Consider the following 16977-nt stretch of genomic DNA (forward strand, 5'->3'; position numbering starts at 1 on the left):
TTTCAGTCTTGCAGGAGAGAGAGTGCACTTCTAACTGTAATACAATGAGGTGAAAGCTGCTCCTGTTTGGTTGTCACACAAAGCTGAAATCTGGAGTCCACATGTCTGGTTTTAGCTCTGTTGTACGTTGCTTGTTGGAGTTTGTTGTTCAGTCTTCTACTTTCAATACAGCAATGATTTTATCTACCTCCCTGGTTTTTAGGGGCTATTTTTTTTTCACAATAAGGCTGTGCTTATGCTTGTTTTGCACTAAGGCAGAGCATACCCACACTTTCTAGGAATTTTTATTTGTACTTATCTTTAAATGCAACTTAAAGGTTTTCTGGAGACACATTATTTGATTTTCACCTGCAGTCTATCCTACTGTGTTTCAGATGATAAATGTAGTTATCATCATTTATTCTTTCACTGTAATTGCATAAGTTTTAATTATGTCTTCCTACTTTGATATGTGTAGTGTATGTCTATTTTTTGTTGCAGTATGTGCAGGAATGTGCAGATCCAAATAGCTTCTATTTTATCTTGAACTTTTTTCCTACACAGAATACCTTTCTACTGTTTATATTTTGATTTTACTTTGGGGGGAAGGGTTGTTGTGGGCGTATCTTTATGATTTTGTAGGTAGCCTTCAGTAGTTACACTGTTGTTACATCCTTGTCATTCTGGGTACCAATACTGCCATCAACAGTAGGGTCTACAACCCAGGCAGAGGTACTTGAGCAAGACGTGGGAGTGGTGTTAATTCTAGTGGTTCATCGGAAATCTCCCTTCCTGTCTCTGAGAGCAGGACTCAGGCAAAAGACTCTCTTCTTAGTGGTGGACTTGGTAGTGTTAGGTTAATGGTTGGACTGGATGATCTTAAAGATCTTTTCCAACCTAAACAATTCTATGATTCTGAAGACCACAAAAGCTTCAGGCTTTATTTAAACAAGTCTGTCTTCATTTAAATAGAAGTTGTATTCACTGTAGTCTCATCTGAGCTGGGTACAAAATGTACAATTACATAGCTTTTGAAGGAAACAATTTAGTGGGAATACCAAATAATTTTTCCTTCTCCTTTTGAAGATCAAATGGATTATCCTTAACATTGCTTCTGAACATGAGAACAGGCAGGAAGACTGTAAACATAGTAAAAGGGCTCTTCAGAATTTACTTGATAGTTTTGGGGTTTTTTTTATCCTTTCTTTTCATGCATGGTTCCGAACTGTAGTTACAAACTCAGCTTGAGAACTTGGAATAAATCACAGCATATTCAGGGTGGAAGGGACCTCGGAAAGTGTCTAGTCCAACTTTCTGCTTGAATCAGGGTCAGTTATGAGATGAGACTGGGTTACTCAGTTCTTTATCCAGTTGGGGGCCTTGAAAACTTGTAGTTAGGGAGACTGAGCAACCTTTTGCACTGCTGGACTGCCTCAAGTTGACAATGTTTTTCCTTATATCCACTCAGAAGCGAGATAGAAAAAGTCTAGGACTTCAGGAGGAGGAGGAAGAAGGAATCTGTCTCAGTTGTATTTCCTACCTCCATTCTTCTCATTTGTAACCTTTTCCCTGTTATTCTTTAGCCTCTATTATAACCTCAGCTCTACTACCTCTCCTAGTGTCAGTGACGTGATGTATCCATCTCCTTTGAATGTCCCACAAGCACTTCTCTTTAAAAGTTTGTAAAGATGATGACAAAAGTAACCACAAAAGGAAACTAAGGCAAAGAGTGCTTTACTGGTAGCATTATATTTAAAAACTTACTGCATCCTTGACACTCAAAGCCTGGTACAGATGGTAAGCGAAGGAATATGCTACGGTTATTTTGCAGTTTTCCTTTCCTGTTTAAGGGTAGCATAATATGTGGTAAAAGTGTATTTGAAAGATTATGCTACCAGAAGCTACAACATAATAAATGCTTTTTTTCAGAAATGTTGAAATATGGTATTCTACAAACTGCCTTAGTGGGAAAACTGTAACAACATGCATACAGTTATTTCTGATTTTTTTTTTATTATTATTTTGGTTGGTTAAAATTTTGGCAAGTTAAGTTTTGGTTAACACATAATTTTCTTCTTGTAGTATCCCAGAGCTGAACCTCAGTTTTGCACCTAGAGGATATTTTATGAAAATAATGACAAAGACACTGTTTTTTCTTAGAATAATAGCTGTAAAATTAGGAATCAGTCTAATGAAAAATACCAAAGTATGCAGAAGGAGGTTTCAAAAGGTGATTACATGGAATTCAGTGGGTTATTTGAATATTAAAAAGTTAATATCTGCCTTGAAAGACTTGAAAAAAGTGACCATGGATTTTATGTCTAAAATCCAATGGATTTGAAAACCGGTTGTATGGTACAAAGACAGAGTTCCTCTGGACATAAAGTCAATAAGTTGATATCTCAAGGGAACAATGCTGTAATTGGTGTTACTACATGCTTTCATCCATGATGTAGTGGAAGGCTCTACAAGTAAGGTGATATGGCCCAACATGGTGGTGGCTCACAGCTGCTCACATTAATAAAAACATAGTGAAGTACTACTACCAGAGTCTCAGACCAGTAGAGCCAGGCAGAAAACACATAAATTAACTTGCACTAGTCAGTTATATTAAGAAAAAAAACAACTTACTCATATACTTTTCTGACTTAGGGGTTCCTCATTTGGAGGCTGGGAGAATAATATTAGCAGATTTTGGCAGTTTAGCGACAGCATATCCTATTCAAAAGAGGAATTTAAAACAAATAGGGTTCTTCAGCTGTTTTGAAAGCAGATGGGAAAAATGTGGAAAATGTATCCATTGAAATGGTGATTTGCCTTGACACAGTTGAACAGTACTGTTCAATTCCAATGACACAGATAAAACTGAAGCAGGCTAGATTAGTGAATCTAATCTGTTCTGGGTCAGAAATCAAGTTAAAATGGTTGTTTACAGATTTATTAGTAGGACAATATGAAATGATAGAGAAGCCAAGAACTAATTGGGAACTGAAAGGCAGTTTCATTACCCAAATGTGTAGATGGTGCTATAGATAAGATGCTTGCTGATCATGTTGTCTAACTTGAAAGTGTGGAGATTATCCAGAAATCTAAAAAAAAATTGGAAACCAGTTCATGCAATCTCATTCACTTCCAGGAATAACTTGAATTTCTTGTAACAAGTGGTTTGATAAACTGAAAAGATTTTAAAGATCTTTCACAACAAATCAGCTCACATGTGATTTAAAACATTTTAATACCCTGGGGAAATCATTGTATCTGGTTTTGTAAAAGGCAAATATAGTAAGTAACGTGCGGTCCTCCTCATAGCGTAGTAAATTATGGATAAACTTGCTATATGAATATAAATTTTTCTTTTCTACTTTTTTCTTTCCTACAAATCTGTCAGCATAAAGAATAGCTGCTTCCAAGCTTTTTATCCTGAGCAAAGGTCATTTCTAGGAATGAATGTGCTTTTCTTGATAAGGTGTGACCTGCAGAAAGTGGATGAGAGCTCCAGGCTTTGTTTGGGGTAATAATATTTAATACAGATTAAAATCTTTGCTTCTGAGGATGTATAACTTATTAAAATTGGTGTAACTGTACATTTTTCTTGTTGTCTGGAATATGCAAAATAAATGCACTGTGGCAGTTAAAATTTAGTTACATAAGTCATCAAACTTGGAATTGAAACTTAAATTTTCTAGCTGAGGAAAAAGAAACTAGAAAGTTATGCATCTAGAATGCTGTGCATGTGCCTTTTTCAAAAACACAAACCAACCAGTAGTGGGTTGCTGGAAACCAATGGATGGTTGAGAAAACTTTCTTAGGAACAACAGAATGGAAAGTTAAATTTTGCCGGTTTTCTGTGTGGAGAGAAGGGTACTTAATCTCATTCAAGGGAACGTACCACATGATTGCCCAAATGTTTGTAAAAATGCTTCTTATCCTCAGTTGGAAACTGTATAAATGCAGCCATTTCTTAATAATATCTAGTTTTCTACTTGTTAGAAGTGAAAAAAAAGAAAATAAAACTTTTCCTTGATATGAAGACAATTTTGGAAGTAACTTGGAAAATTTTGAATTTCACCAGTCACCTGAGCTGAGCAGCTTTGCAGTGGAGTATGAGGCAGATATCTTCAGCTTTATTGATGCTTAGCATATGAAATACATATATTGGTCCTTTTCTCACAATTTTATGCCAAAATTTATGCTCAAAACATGTCAGGGGTAACATTATGGGATTAGAATGCATACAGAAGGGAACAAGGTTCAACAGACTTACGAAGTACTGAACTCTAGAATAGGGAAAATTTGCCATCAGATAGCCAGAGTGGTAAGTGGAAAACATGCATGCAACCCTGTCCTTATCAATGCAAGACATACTTAATAAAGTATGTAGATCACAAAGGTGTTGTCAAACTCTTTAAAAAAGAAATCTTTTGTTCTAGGCTGATACTTATATGTTTAAGCTGCAGATAAACATTTGCTGCTCTGTATTTCTAGTTTTATAACAGTTTGCTCTGTGTGTGCAGTGATTTCTGAGGCTTGAGTTAATATGCTTATCCTCATTGCTGTTTTGCAGAAGCCTTTAATAAATTTTAAGAAGTGAAGAAAGTCCCTTTGTACTTCCTTGTACTTTTGGGTTTTGAATAGGCAATGTCTGCTTTTGTTCCTTTGTTAATTGTTAATATTAATTGCACAGTCTGGTCTTCCACTTGTTGAACTCTGCTTTGTACCTCCCAGTTTTTATCTCTTGACTGTTGCTGAAGGTGTGTTCAATAGATACGTTTGATAGGTGTTTGTCCTAGGTGCGTGTGTAGGTCTTGCTGTAATGGAGATGTATAGTGTGTATAATGAACTGTGTGGTTTACGGGATACATCATAGTTGCCTGTTTCTAAGCAACTATGATGCTTCTTAGTGGCTCTCAACAGTGTGCCCTTGCCAGACCTCAAATTTCTGTCTGTTTTCTCGGGGAAGTTGGGGGTTTTTGAGACCTGAGAAGAACGATACAGTGAAATAGTTCAGGTTTCTATCCATGTTTGATTTCTTGGTCCTTTGTTATGCAGTGGAGGAACTTTGTGTTTTATGAATAAGGTAGTTAAGTGAGGAATTCCCCATTTCTTTGGTCCCGAGAGCATTAAATAGATTATTACCTCAGTAGCTACACCTTAGTTTACTAGAAACTACAGGGTATGTAAGGTATTTGAAGTAGGAGCTTGCCGTGAATACCCTGGTCCATTTAGCAAGGAAGAATTAAAAGACCTTTTTTAAGCTGCGTTTTATGGGAGCTTTGCTTCTGCAGCAGGTGAGCACCAGTGGCTGCAATGCCGAGTGTGCAGAGAGCCGGCGGATAATGCAATTGGGCCATGTACTGTGTTCAGGCTCCCATCTTCAAGCACAAGGGTGAAGAGATCTACATCCGCATCCTTACATTTAATGCCTATTGTTTATATGCCATGAAATACAAAATATGTAATCCACTCACGTTTCTGTTGAAAGATGTAAGCGAGTAATTTTCAAGCTCCTCTTTATTTGTGTGTAGGCTCACTTTCCATCTTTCACTTAGGTCTCCAGACTTGGAAGATTGGTCCTGGGTGTGGTATCAAAATTAAATGGAGAGACTGGCAAGTGTGCCAAAGCTGGAAATTAGGAAGCAAAATCACTTGTTTTGCCTATGCTATCCTCATGTTTATGCCTCTTACTTTTAGACTAGTTGGCAAACTCCCAGAATGTTTGAGGTTTATTCAAAAGTAATACAGCTGGGTGAAAAACTGTAGCCACAGACATGGTGTATATGTAAGCGATAGTTGTTATAGCAAAGAATACTGATAAGCTAATTTAAAAATATTAAATGCTTTATTCATTTGCTGCTTTTAGTAGTTTGATCTCACATAGGCTGCTTTGACTGCGGACATGAATTCCACCGGTAGTGACCATGCCTTTTGTTTGTTCCAGGTACAGTAACTAAGAATGATGCTTCATTGCAGGTCTGTCAGATGCATGAAAAAAAATAGTGATTTTAGAGACACATTTTTGACTAGCTGTTAAAACACTGGATTTCTGGATAAGCAAACACTTTGAGCTCCATTTAAGTGAATGTACAGCCACTCCTGAGTTTGATTCAGATTCCTCTTTTTTCTTCTGGAACTTTTAAAGCTCTTCAGATATATTTTTATCAACAAAACCAAACACTCTTTTGATTCCTGTGCTATGCATATTGTGCTGTTGATTAGTGTCTTCTAGATATTAGAACCACATCTTTGGGCTTGTCTTAACTGAAGGCTTGTTGCAGTAATAACTACCTTTGTAGATACTAGTTGATGTTTGTCCCTTAAAATGAAGTGGTTAATTATTTTGTAGTTGCTAGTTTGGATGTTGCTGGAACGTTTATTCTGGGCTACAGATATTTGTAATTTACTCTGGCATGTCTAGCCTGATCCCTAGGGTAAATTGCAGTTTTTTAGTTTGGAAAAAACCCAGTCTGGGATTGCCTAGCTAACTTTGACAGTTATATTTATGGCAGCATAATTGGTTCAGTCATCTTGAGTTTAAAATATAGTGTAACGTGACAAACTTATTTAACACATGCCTAGAAAAGGGTATGGGGGAGGTAATTGAAGACACATTGTCATCCTTTGGGACTGAGATACTAATGGAAATCTTGGCGGGCGGGTGTTGGTTGCTGGGTTTTTTTGTTAGTTTTCTTTTTTTTTCCCCCTCCGTGTATCCAAAAACTATGTAACAGCCAGTTACGCTACAGTTGCCTTGGCGGTCTTTCTGGAATACTTGATTTGCCTAGTTTTTGTAATTGCCTATTCTGAAGGGACATGGCCAAGTCCTGCCACTAATGTTAGGGTAGGGCAGAGGAACCTGAGAACTGCTGAGGATGAGAGGAGGAGGTTCGTCCTGGTGGGCTCAAGTAATCAAAGCGGAACTTTTTTTGAGGGTGGTGAAGCACTGGAACAGGTTGCCCAGAGAGGTGGTGGAGGCCCCATCCCTGGCAACATTCAAGGTCAGGTTGGATGGGGCTCTGAGCAACCTGATCTGGTTAAAGCTGTCCCTGCTCACTGCAGGGGGGTTGGGCTAGATGACCTCTAAAGGTCCCTTCCAACCCAAAGCATTCTATGATTCTATTCTATGATTCTCCAGGCTGTTGGCGCTGACATGCTAAAAAACCAGTACTTCACAGAAGTTAACAAGCACTTTCCTGCTCATGGGGAAGAGAATATCAGCTACAACTTTTCTTCAAGTTGAAGAACGGAAATCCGTGTTTATCACAGTATCTCTGTGATTATGTAAGTTTTCCTCCAAAATAACACTTGTATTACAGCTGGGGTTGAGAAAATGAGATTAGGGGGGAATCTAATGCCTCGTGGTCAGCTTGAGTGGATCCCAGAAGACAGGATGGGTTGTTTTGCCACTGAGGTCAGTGTGCTGAAAGAGCTGGTTTCTTGTCTCGCTGCCTTTGTGAGATCTGTGCCCGTAGCAACACCCATCGGCAGCTGTGAGCTTGCAGTGCCACTGCTGCCCAGCCCTCTGCAGTACTGCTGCGCTCAGCATACTGACCTAGAATACTGCCCTAGATCTGTTTCAGAGGATTTCTTTAATTTTCCCCTTCTAGCTTGTCGGAAACCCCCTCAGGATGTTAAATTGGTTGGTAGTTGCAATGTGGTAAATTGGCTGCTAATTAGTTTTTTCTAGAAACATTAGTTCTTACCTTTCAAATTTTTTTTTTTTCTACCCTGCACTTCTCCTGACACTTTACTTTCTCTGACACATCAGAATGTTAATTAATCTTCTTAATTCATCTATTTGTGTGAATACAGATCCTGTAGGCTACTGTGTTGTTTCCTATTAAATTTTGGCTTTGTACAACTGTAAACTAGTCAGTTCATTGACTATCGGCAGTTGCAAACATTGTGGTGTCCCTCCATCACTAATTTTCTGTTTATTGCAGTGCTTTTTGTTGTGATAAATCACAACTCTGAGGCTTTCAGGCACAGTAATTAGTATCAAGTTACTTCATACTGAAGTCCTTAACTGTCAAATATGAAATGCTGACTGTCCTTTTTTGGCCTGTGCCTAAATAAGAGACATAAATAATGTTCTAAAATAGGAAAGGATGCTGATGGCTAGTCAGAAAGGGCATTCACCTTTGAAATGGTCAACGTAATCCAGAAATTGTAGCAATCTGCTACTTGTTTAATGGCTTACATGGAATGAGTCTTCTGGTTTTAGTCCCATTCTCTGAGAACAAATGACCACATCATAAAAAACCCGTTAACACTTGCTGATGTCCTTTGAAGAAAGCAATCTGAGAACCTAACAACTGAATGCTTTTTTCAGTATCTCTGAATTCAGCACCTCTCCTTTCTTTTAAGATTTAAAGTTCTTTGTATTTTCCTTTATGCCAGCAGTCTGGATAAATATCAAAATCCACCTGTGTGAGAGCTGCTAGCCTTTTATTAGCATTACTGGATGTCACTTCACTATGACAGTGTGCCTGAAGAGTTTCTTAGGTTATGGTAGACTCATCTGTGTTTCAGCTGTACGTGCCTAGTAAGGGTTATCTGTATGCTATCCTTTCATGAAAGCAGGGTCCTGGAGCCACCTCTGATTTGGCAGGACCACTTGCGATCTCAGAATAACTCTGTCCTGAAAAGGTACTGTTCTGACCTTGTTGGCACTGAGTGTTTACAGTTACCCGTCTACGTAAATATTATGTTAAAAGGATATTAAAAATATTTAAGAATATCTATTTTTCCAAAAGATTTCTCCCCCTAATTGCTCCATTCCTCACGGATTAAAAGTTTCTACATTTTCTCCCTGCCTCAGTTTCCTAACTTCTCTGGTGCTTGCTTTCTTTTGCTTACATTGGAGTCTTTGGAAGGTCCATGCTTATATTTCCCCCTACCTCACATTGCATTAACTTTGAATTGTTGACACAATTCTTTTGTCCTCCTCCTAGGAGCTCCCTGGTATGGGAATAAGCTCCCACCTTTCTCTCTCCTGCAGAATCTTTCTGTGACTTCCTCAGATTCCTCAATTCTTCCACTTGCTTTTGCTGCTTCTTCCAAATCTCTCCACCTCCACCCACCTGAGACTAAGATCTGCAAGAATCTGCGGTAATAATTGACAGAAATGGTTCTGTCTTGGACTTGTTTCCCTTTAAAACCAAACTTCGTCTGGTTTCCACAGATGGAAATCATTAGAGTTCAATGATCCTTGATTCCCATTCCCCACCTAAAGGCCGATTGACTAACACACTTCACCAACCTCTTAGCAATGGAGAAAGCACTTGTGATATAAGCTGAACATGGATGGACAGGTCCTCTAAACTGTTGCACTTGATTTACTGAATAGTTAAAGCCTCATTAAACAGTGTTAGGAAGTTCTGTTCTGGCACCCTAAGGAAGATTTGTGTTTGGAAGATTCCCTTACATGCAGCTACCTTGATTACAAAGCAGACATCTGAAAACACAACTGTATGTTGACAATAAAGGTGAGTCTAGTACTGTGGCTCTTAAAATGTAGAGAACAAAACACAAATTTTAAGATGCAAGGTTTCACCTAGTCACTGTATTATATCCAGTATAATCTTCCCTACCATAACCATTTTTGGTTTTCGTTATTGTATCAAGGCCCTGCAAGTGTACAGTACTTAAGTCTAAAAATGTTGTTTTTAAAAAGGATGTATAGAAATAAAAGAAAAAAATAAAAGCTGCTTGGCATGAGTTAGCTAGATTATTTCCTGGGTATAATAATCTAGAATAAGATTAATATGCTATGTTGAGTGCAGTGTTGGTGCAGTAGCATCTCACTTTTAACTGACAATTTCATGAGTGCAATGCTCTATTCCCAGGGCGAAATCTGAAACAGAGAGCAGGAAACAAAATCTCTAGATACAGTAGCTCTCTATCAGAATATACCTTTTAGATTTAAGAATGTGATTTGGGAGCTGCTTGCAGGAATATTACTTAAAATGAAGAATTTTATCCTCAAGTGTTGGCCTTCCCTTGGACAAAACAAAACTGTTTTGAAGTTCTGTTATCCTAAATGTCCAAGTTAAGTCATTGAATATAGGGAAGAGACAAATTTCACTTAATTATTTAACTTGCTTAGTGTTAAGTGTTAAGCATATTAAGTACTGAAAGTCATGATTACAGTTTGTAATGTCAGCACGCCAGACATTTTGCAGACCTTTTTCATTCTTGGGTCATTTTTTCTTTGTTTTACTGATAAACGTAATTTTCAGGATGTGCTGAACGTTAAGATAAACGTGGTTATGTAAATTTTCCTTACAGATGTTGCTTACAAAGAAGTGTGCCATTTCCTTCTTTGCCTTTCACAAGTACATAATTTAATTGAAATTTGTTCTAAAATACTTCTATGAAAAAGTTAGATTAAATTCTCCATTAAGCCTGAGTTCTGAGAGTCATTTAAAAAAAAGTTTATAAATATATGTGTCTTTTGAACTAGGATTTCTATATAATGTATTCAGTCTCTTTAATACCTTCTAATCGTAGCATTTAAGATAATAGTGAGCAGCTGTAAATCACTACTTAAGAAAAAATACTGAAAGTATTCTAGATCAATTAGAAGTGGTCTAAAAGCTCATGGTTTGTCATTAATACTGATTTTTTAAAGGTGTGTCCAAAGATATTCCTCTGTTTGCAGAGACAGTGGATCCTTTTGTAGTTGAGGCTTGGTCAAAATCAAGCAGGGGGGCAGAAGTATCAACACTGCAAGGAAGTTGATTTGCATACTATTACCCCTTAGTCTTTGCTGTCTGTCAAATTTTGTTAAGCTTGCTGTGACCTACTTTAGAGTCTTATGACGAGATTAAGAATTCCAGTGAATTCTATGTTGCAGGCTACAGTAGTTTTAGCACTTGTGTTTACATTACCACTTTTGTTTTACTGGGAATACTACAGTTTTTCATCATAAACCTTTGATTAAGTCCTTCATTAATTTTCCTCTACTGACTCTTGTTTTTTCTTTGTTTGTTTGTTGGGGCTTTTTTGTTTATGGGTTGTTGTTGAGGTCTTCTTACTATGTGAGAGAATACTGTCGTGTTTTCATGGTTTTAAGTTTTGAAGTTATATCAGGCAAAATACTGCAGCTGGAAGTTCACACTGGCCATTCCAGCCGTCAGCTTTATGTCATGAATTCTAGGGCAAACCCAAGTGGAAACATTTGTCAGGCACCAAAATTTTGTAAGTCATTGCCAGAGTATTCTTTTTGTCACCACAGCTATGACAAAGTCTGGTAGTGTCTTTGCTTTTCTTCATCTTTTTCTTCATCTTAGTTATACCCGAAATACGAGAACAGCAAAACCCACTCTGACATTTGGGTGTTCGTGGCTGTATGGCAGAATATAGTGTCTTGCAGAGATACCAAAGTGTCTCTGAAAGACCTCTCTTGGATACCACAATTGAGATTAGATATCTTTGTGTGGTGGGTAGGCATGAGTTAATTACTCTGCTGAGAAACGAGTATAGTATAGTATATATGGGTATAGTGTAGTATATTTTACAGTTGGACTTAATGATCTTAAGGGTCCTTTTCAACCTAAGTGATTCTATGATTCTAATAGTGGCTATTTTGCCACTTGTGCTGCTACTTCAAGCTAGTTCGCTAGAAATCAGCATATGTAATTCTACATGGGTCCTGTGTTTTAGTTTATGAATCATCCATAGTTTTGAAAAGCATTAATAATTTTATAGTTAAAAAAATGGAATGAAGTATGAAGTTCTAAACTGCAAAATATATGCTTCTGAAGATGGAAGGAGGTTTTTTTAATAAGGAAGGAGACAAAACTGGAAACCATCTCATTCAGTACTACCCTAAATTCAGGAGGCATGAGATAAAATACTTCTATGTGAATCACTCCAGTTATGCTCTACTATACTTTGGTTAGCTTTTTTTTTTTCAATAATTTTGAAATAAATTAAATATACTTTAAGTATTATCAAAGGGGAAAAACCTACCCTAAACCACAAAAGCCAGAACACCATTGTCCTGTCACCTAATTCCACTTCCCAGTCCTAGCCGTACAAATTTTAAATAGGGCTAACATCGATGAAACCAGGTCAACCCTGAATATTTTATGCAAATCCCTAGTCCTGATGGAGTACGTTCATAGCACAAAAGCCTACCTGGGCAAAGCAAGGTTGAATCATTAAGATGATATTTTAGTCTTGATTCAGCATGTACTTGTCCTACATTACAATAATTCCATTAATCAGTGTAGGATTTGTAATGGAGACCAATCTCCACACTTACTGTCAGGCCCTTTCTGTGTACTGGGTACTACTGTGCTGCTTTTACAAAGGCACAAATGAAAGAACTCCAGTTTAACTTTTAATTTTGATTCATCCGTCACTGTTTCATCACTCCTTTTACTGGTTGGTGCTTGCTATGTGCCAATGTTGGTGGCTGTTTCAGTCCTTAAAAAGAAAAAAGGAGGGGAAGGAATTGAAACAGTAAAATAGAAATGATAGGGCAGATGAAAATAAACACATATAATTTCATAATCAGTACACCAACTTTTTTTCAGAAAAGGTGGAGTGTTGGTAGGGGTATTTCAAAATAGAATTCATACTTTGTCTCTTCTCATGTCTAACCCAGCTGAAATATAAAGGCTGAAAATTTCACAGGATGTACTTAATCAAGAATATTCTGTTTCGGCTTGCTTGACATCTCCAATTCTTTTGGAGACCGAAAGCATAAAATCGTCTAACTTCCACACATTTTAGAAAACAAATATGGAAAGTCATAACACTTTACTTCACTGATTTTGCTCATATATAATTTCCTTTCTGTGACACTTCAGTGGTTTACGTGCAAGCCTTCAAGGATTAGGTAGGATTATGTTGGTCAGATAATGGTATCTCTTTCTGGCACAAGTAACAAACCACCAATGAGTGTAATTATCATATCCATCATTGCAGCTCGTTGGAACTAATGAATTTCAGTGTGAGCCCAGCAGTGATTGTTGGCTGACCTTTCAGATAAACCTAGTGAAGTGGAAAAGGGATTTCTTTTAATTGGGATGGTAATTCTAGAGTTAATAAACTGCATTTTTTTTATAAGTGGGTTGAATATACTATATTTAAATTATTTAAGAAAGTTAGAAGCAATGTTGCAAGCCTTGGTGTGCCTCTTACTTTCCTCTTCCTCCCCAAGTTTAACTGTGTATTGGGTTGCAAATAGTTTCCTACTCCATAAAATATCTTTTTTTTTTTTATTTGGTCTCTTCAAGTCGCTATTAGGAAGAATAAACCCATTACAGGCTAGGTGTGTTATCGATTATTTACCTGCCTGTAATAGTTTTAATTAGTGAGTAGGATTATGATATGGGTCAAAAACTGCTGCTGAATTAAATCTGAAACAGTGTTTATTCATGTGTTGTGCTCCCTGTGATTCTATATTTGAGTTGGTATCTCAACTACTTAAATTCAGAGGTGTCGGGCAAATGATTTTGTGAGAGAGAGGAAGGGAATAATGCAGAAGTACTGAATCATACAGTTGTTTTAAAGCCAGATAAGTCCTAAGGAAAGTTACTGTTGTTTTTAAAGTATGTTTGCACTTAGCCATCTTCAGATTCAGCATTTGGCTTGGCTTTCTGCAGCTGATTCTTTTCAGCGGTTTTGAAAATCTTTTGTTTAAAAAGAAGAAATCTCCATATAGTAGATATGCCACATGATGTTCATTTTACTGGCCTTAAGGACTTGTTTCGCTCAATTTTAAAAACATCTTTGCAGTCTACTGATCATCTAATTTACTAATTTTCAACACCCGTATATTACTACTTAAGCTGAAGTTGGTATCAGAAACTGCTTGGTGGAGTGTAGGAGCTGAACAACTGCCAAGCTGGATCAAGCCACAGATGTGTCTTACCTGTCCATTAATCTTCTATTGGGAAAGTGTGTAAGAAATAAGGAAAGTATAGATTCAACCATAGTTTTTAGAGACTTCCAAAGCCAAAGGGTGCATTAGGACTGTTGTACTTAAGTCCTCCTATATCTGCAACCCCTTTTTAAAACTTCTATTTTTGACCTTCACAGAGTTCTGTGGCAATGATGTTCCATAACTTGATTGTGCCTTTGTGAAAATATTACTTGGTTCATTTCAAACCTGCTGCCAGACCATTCATTTGTTGAAATTATTATGCTTTGAGGAGAAGGGGATAATAATTCCATGTTCATTTTCCCATATTGTTTGTAATTTGCATACCTCTGTAATATCTTGTCAGTTAGATCTCTTTTCCAAGCTCAGTTCTTTACTGCAGTGGAAGATGATACATGCCTCTGATGAGCCTTCCTGTCTTTCTCTAACCAGAACCTATTCTGGTTGTTCTTGTTCCGTTTATTCTAAAAATGTGGAAGAGAATTTTGTGCAATTGGGGGCTTTACCATGAATTTTGGTAGTAGCAGAACTTCTGAATACTGCAGTAATTGGTTTTATATACGTTTTGGAGCTTTGAACGTACTATGCGCTGGTCATCATGTGCCCCTTGCTGCAAGCTGACTCTGATTAAGTAGTTTTGCTTATCCCTTAACTGTAGGTTTTTTGTTTGCTCGTTTATTGTCATGGTGGCAGCTACGGCCATTATCTGAAGCACTGACCTTTGAGACAGAGTGTAGGAAAGGGTAGAGGTGGTCCTCTTGATGCAGGTAAAAACTCTGACTTATCTGCTTGATGTGTCTTGCTCCTGCTTCTATGGGTAATGTTGCTGCCAGACTCTGAAAGAAATTTTTTCTTAGGCTAGATTGGTGGGAACCGTGGTTTCTTCACTTGTTTTTTTGCCTAGTGGATTCCTGAGCACCATCAGTGCTGTTGGGCAATACTGCTTCTTTCCTGCAGCACCGTACAGCTGCGACTAGTTCTTTAAAAGAAGAAAACTGGGTATTTAATTGTGGTGGATTATTTTTATCAACATTTATTTAAGGAATAAATTGCTTTTTGAGATGTCAGTGTTCATAGCAGAGAGGAAAACCTCATATGAAGAATTCCCAGGGTAATTTGCAACAATCTGTCTTTACTTTCTCTGTGGACAGTGCAATTTTCTGCATTAACTGCAGGACACTGTCAGGATACTTTATGGTACAGTCACATATGTAATTATTGTTTTGTTTTTTAAAAGTGACAATGGTAAGGTCTGGGTGATTTATTCCTGCCAATTAGTTTCTGAATTAGTATGTCCTTTCTAAGGGTGTCCAAACAAAAAGCAAAAAGCCCAATAAATTTGGAACAAATTTCTGAAGGCAGGTGTTAAAAATAAAGTTTTTAATGGCTGTGCAATGGAAAAAATCCATTCACACTCCACTACCTGACCAAATAATTCATTTAACCACATGCATGACAAGAAAAGGCACGATCACCATCATTTATCATTTAGTAAATGTTCATTTGCATAACATTTACTTACTTGTAGAGTCTCTTTTTGCAAGGGGTCTTCTGCTTGAGTTTCATATTCTTGTTTCAGAAGGGCTTTTCAAGTATGGGAGGAAAATACAGCTTTGTCCTCTTCTTACCTCAGATGCTGGATAAATCCCGTGAGGCCTTTGTTATTCTATCTGGATCCCCAGAAGGCTATTAATTGTAGGGGGAAAAAAACCCCCAGTATTTAAGAAAATGAATGATTTTAAATTAGTGTAATAATTATATCAGTTGTGTGTGATGTGATGTGATGTGATGGCCCTCTTGATGAATTGTGGCACTGTGGCCAAGTCTAGCCCTGGAGTTGCTGGCTCTTTGCTGTCCCTCCCTGGAGCGGTCCCTTCCAGGGCAGCAGCGTCCTGGGAGGAGGCTCTGCTCTTCTTTGCTGCTGGTTTTGCCTTGACTTTCATTTTTCTTCATTCCCTGCCCCATCCATGACCCTTTCACGTGAAGTTTGGCAGCTTCTTTTCCTTTATGTCTTTGACCATTAGGTCAATGGTTGGACTGGATGATCTTAAAGGTCTTTTCCAACCTAAACGATTCTATGATGCTATGATTCTATGATTTACGCACCTCGGTTCAATGCAAAACAAGTCCATAATGTGGTGTGATGGCGTGGACAGTGGCCAAGTGGATAGATAGCAAATCTGCTTGATGTGAGTTAGCTTATTTCAGCTTTGCTCCTAACCTGCTGGCAGACACCGGGCTGACACAAGTCTTTTTACCTGTCTCTGCTTATTTTTCTTATTTACAAAATGGAGGTTTTACTTCTTGTGGTTTTTTTTAAGAGTTTCAGGAAAGAGTCCTGTAGGTTCTTTCATCTGGAGAAGGATGGGAAAAACTCCTTAATACCAAAAGAAAAGTACCTGTATCCGGTTTGCCTGGGACTGCCCAGCTGCTTATCAAGACCTTGACTAGTTTCACTCAGGAAGTATTTCATGGTGCAGGATGATAACGTGTGTCTCCCAGTACTAATTTCTTAGAAATACATCACTGTTTTCCATGCTTTCCTGGACCTGTGGTATCCCAAACATATTCCTAGGCTTCTGTGCCAAATCTAGAGGAAGGGGTGAGGAGAGAACTGTTACAATGGCAATTATTTTTAGTGCCTCTCCCGAGGTGTTTAAAAACCAAAAGAATCATCTGGTCTCTTGAAGTACTCGTACACAGAAAAACAGATGTTCAGATGCAGCAATGAATTGTAATATAAACGTTTAAAGAGGACCCGTTGCTCATACACTTCCTTCCCCCCATCACATCAAACAGAACAGCCGGCCCCTGTCAGCAATCTTCATTATCCTAATTGGTTGCATATACTTTTCAGATACATTTTTCTCATGCTCTTGTGCACTTTTATAAACAGCAGCCCACTAAACCTAAACTCTCTTCACCCCTGATTTTGGAGCAACAGGCACTGTTCTTAAGCAAGCATGAGCAGAACGTGAAGGTTCTGACTTTTCAAGAGGATCCTACAGTTGCACTTCTGAAAGTGCACCGTAATACCACAGACACACTGTTAAAAGTATGCATCCAGGTAGGTTTTTTTATTTTTCAGAGCTTTGATTAGGAAA

At 37.8% G+C, this 16977-nt stretch overlaps 1 protein-coding gene across 1 annotated transcript in view; it reads left to right on the plus strand.

The window, feature by feature from the left end:
- Nucleotides 1-16977, plus strand: part of DOCK4 (dedicator of cytokinesis 4) — a 262080-nt gene that overhangs the window by 70015 nt on the left and 175088 nt on the right. The window contains exon 4 of the mRNA XM_075727861.1: nt 16770-16940. Coding sequence (XP_075583976.1) covers nt 16770-16940 — 171 coding nt within the window. The remainder of the gene's footprint in view (nt 1-16769; nt 16941-16977) is intronic.

This window comes from Pelecanus crispus, chromosome 1, assembly GCF_030463565.1.
Source record: "Pelecanus crispus isolate bPelCri1 chromosome 1, bPelCri1.pri, whole genome shotgun sequence".
Taxonomy (NCBI): Eukaryota; Metazoa; Chordata; class Aves; order Pelecaniformes; family Pelecanidae; genus Pelecanus; species Pelecanus crispus.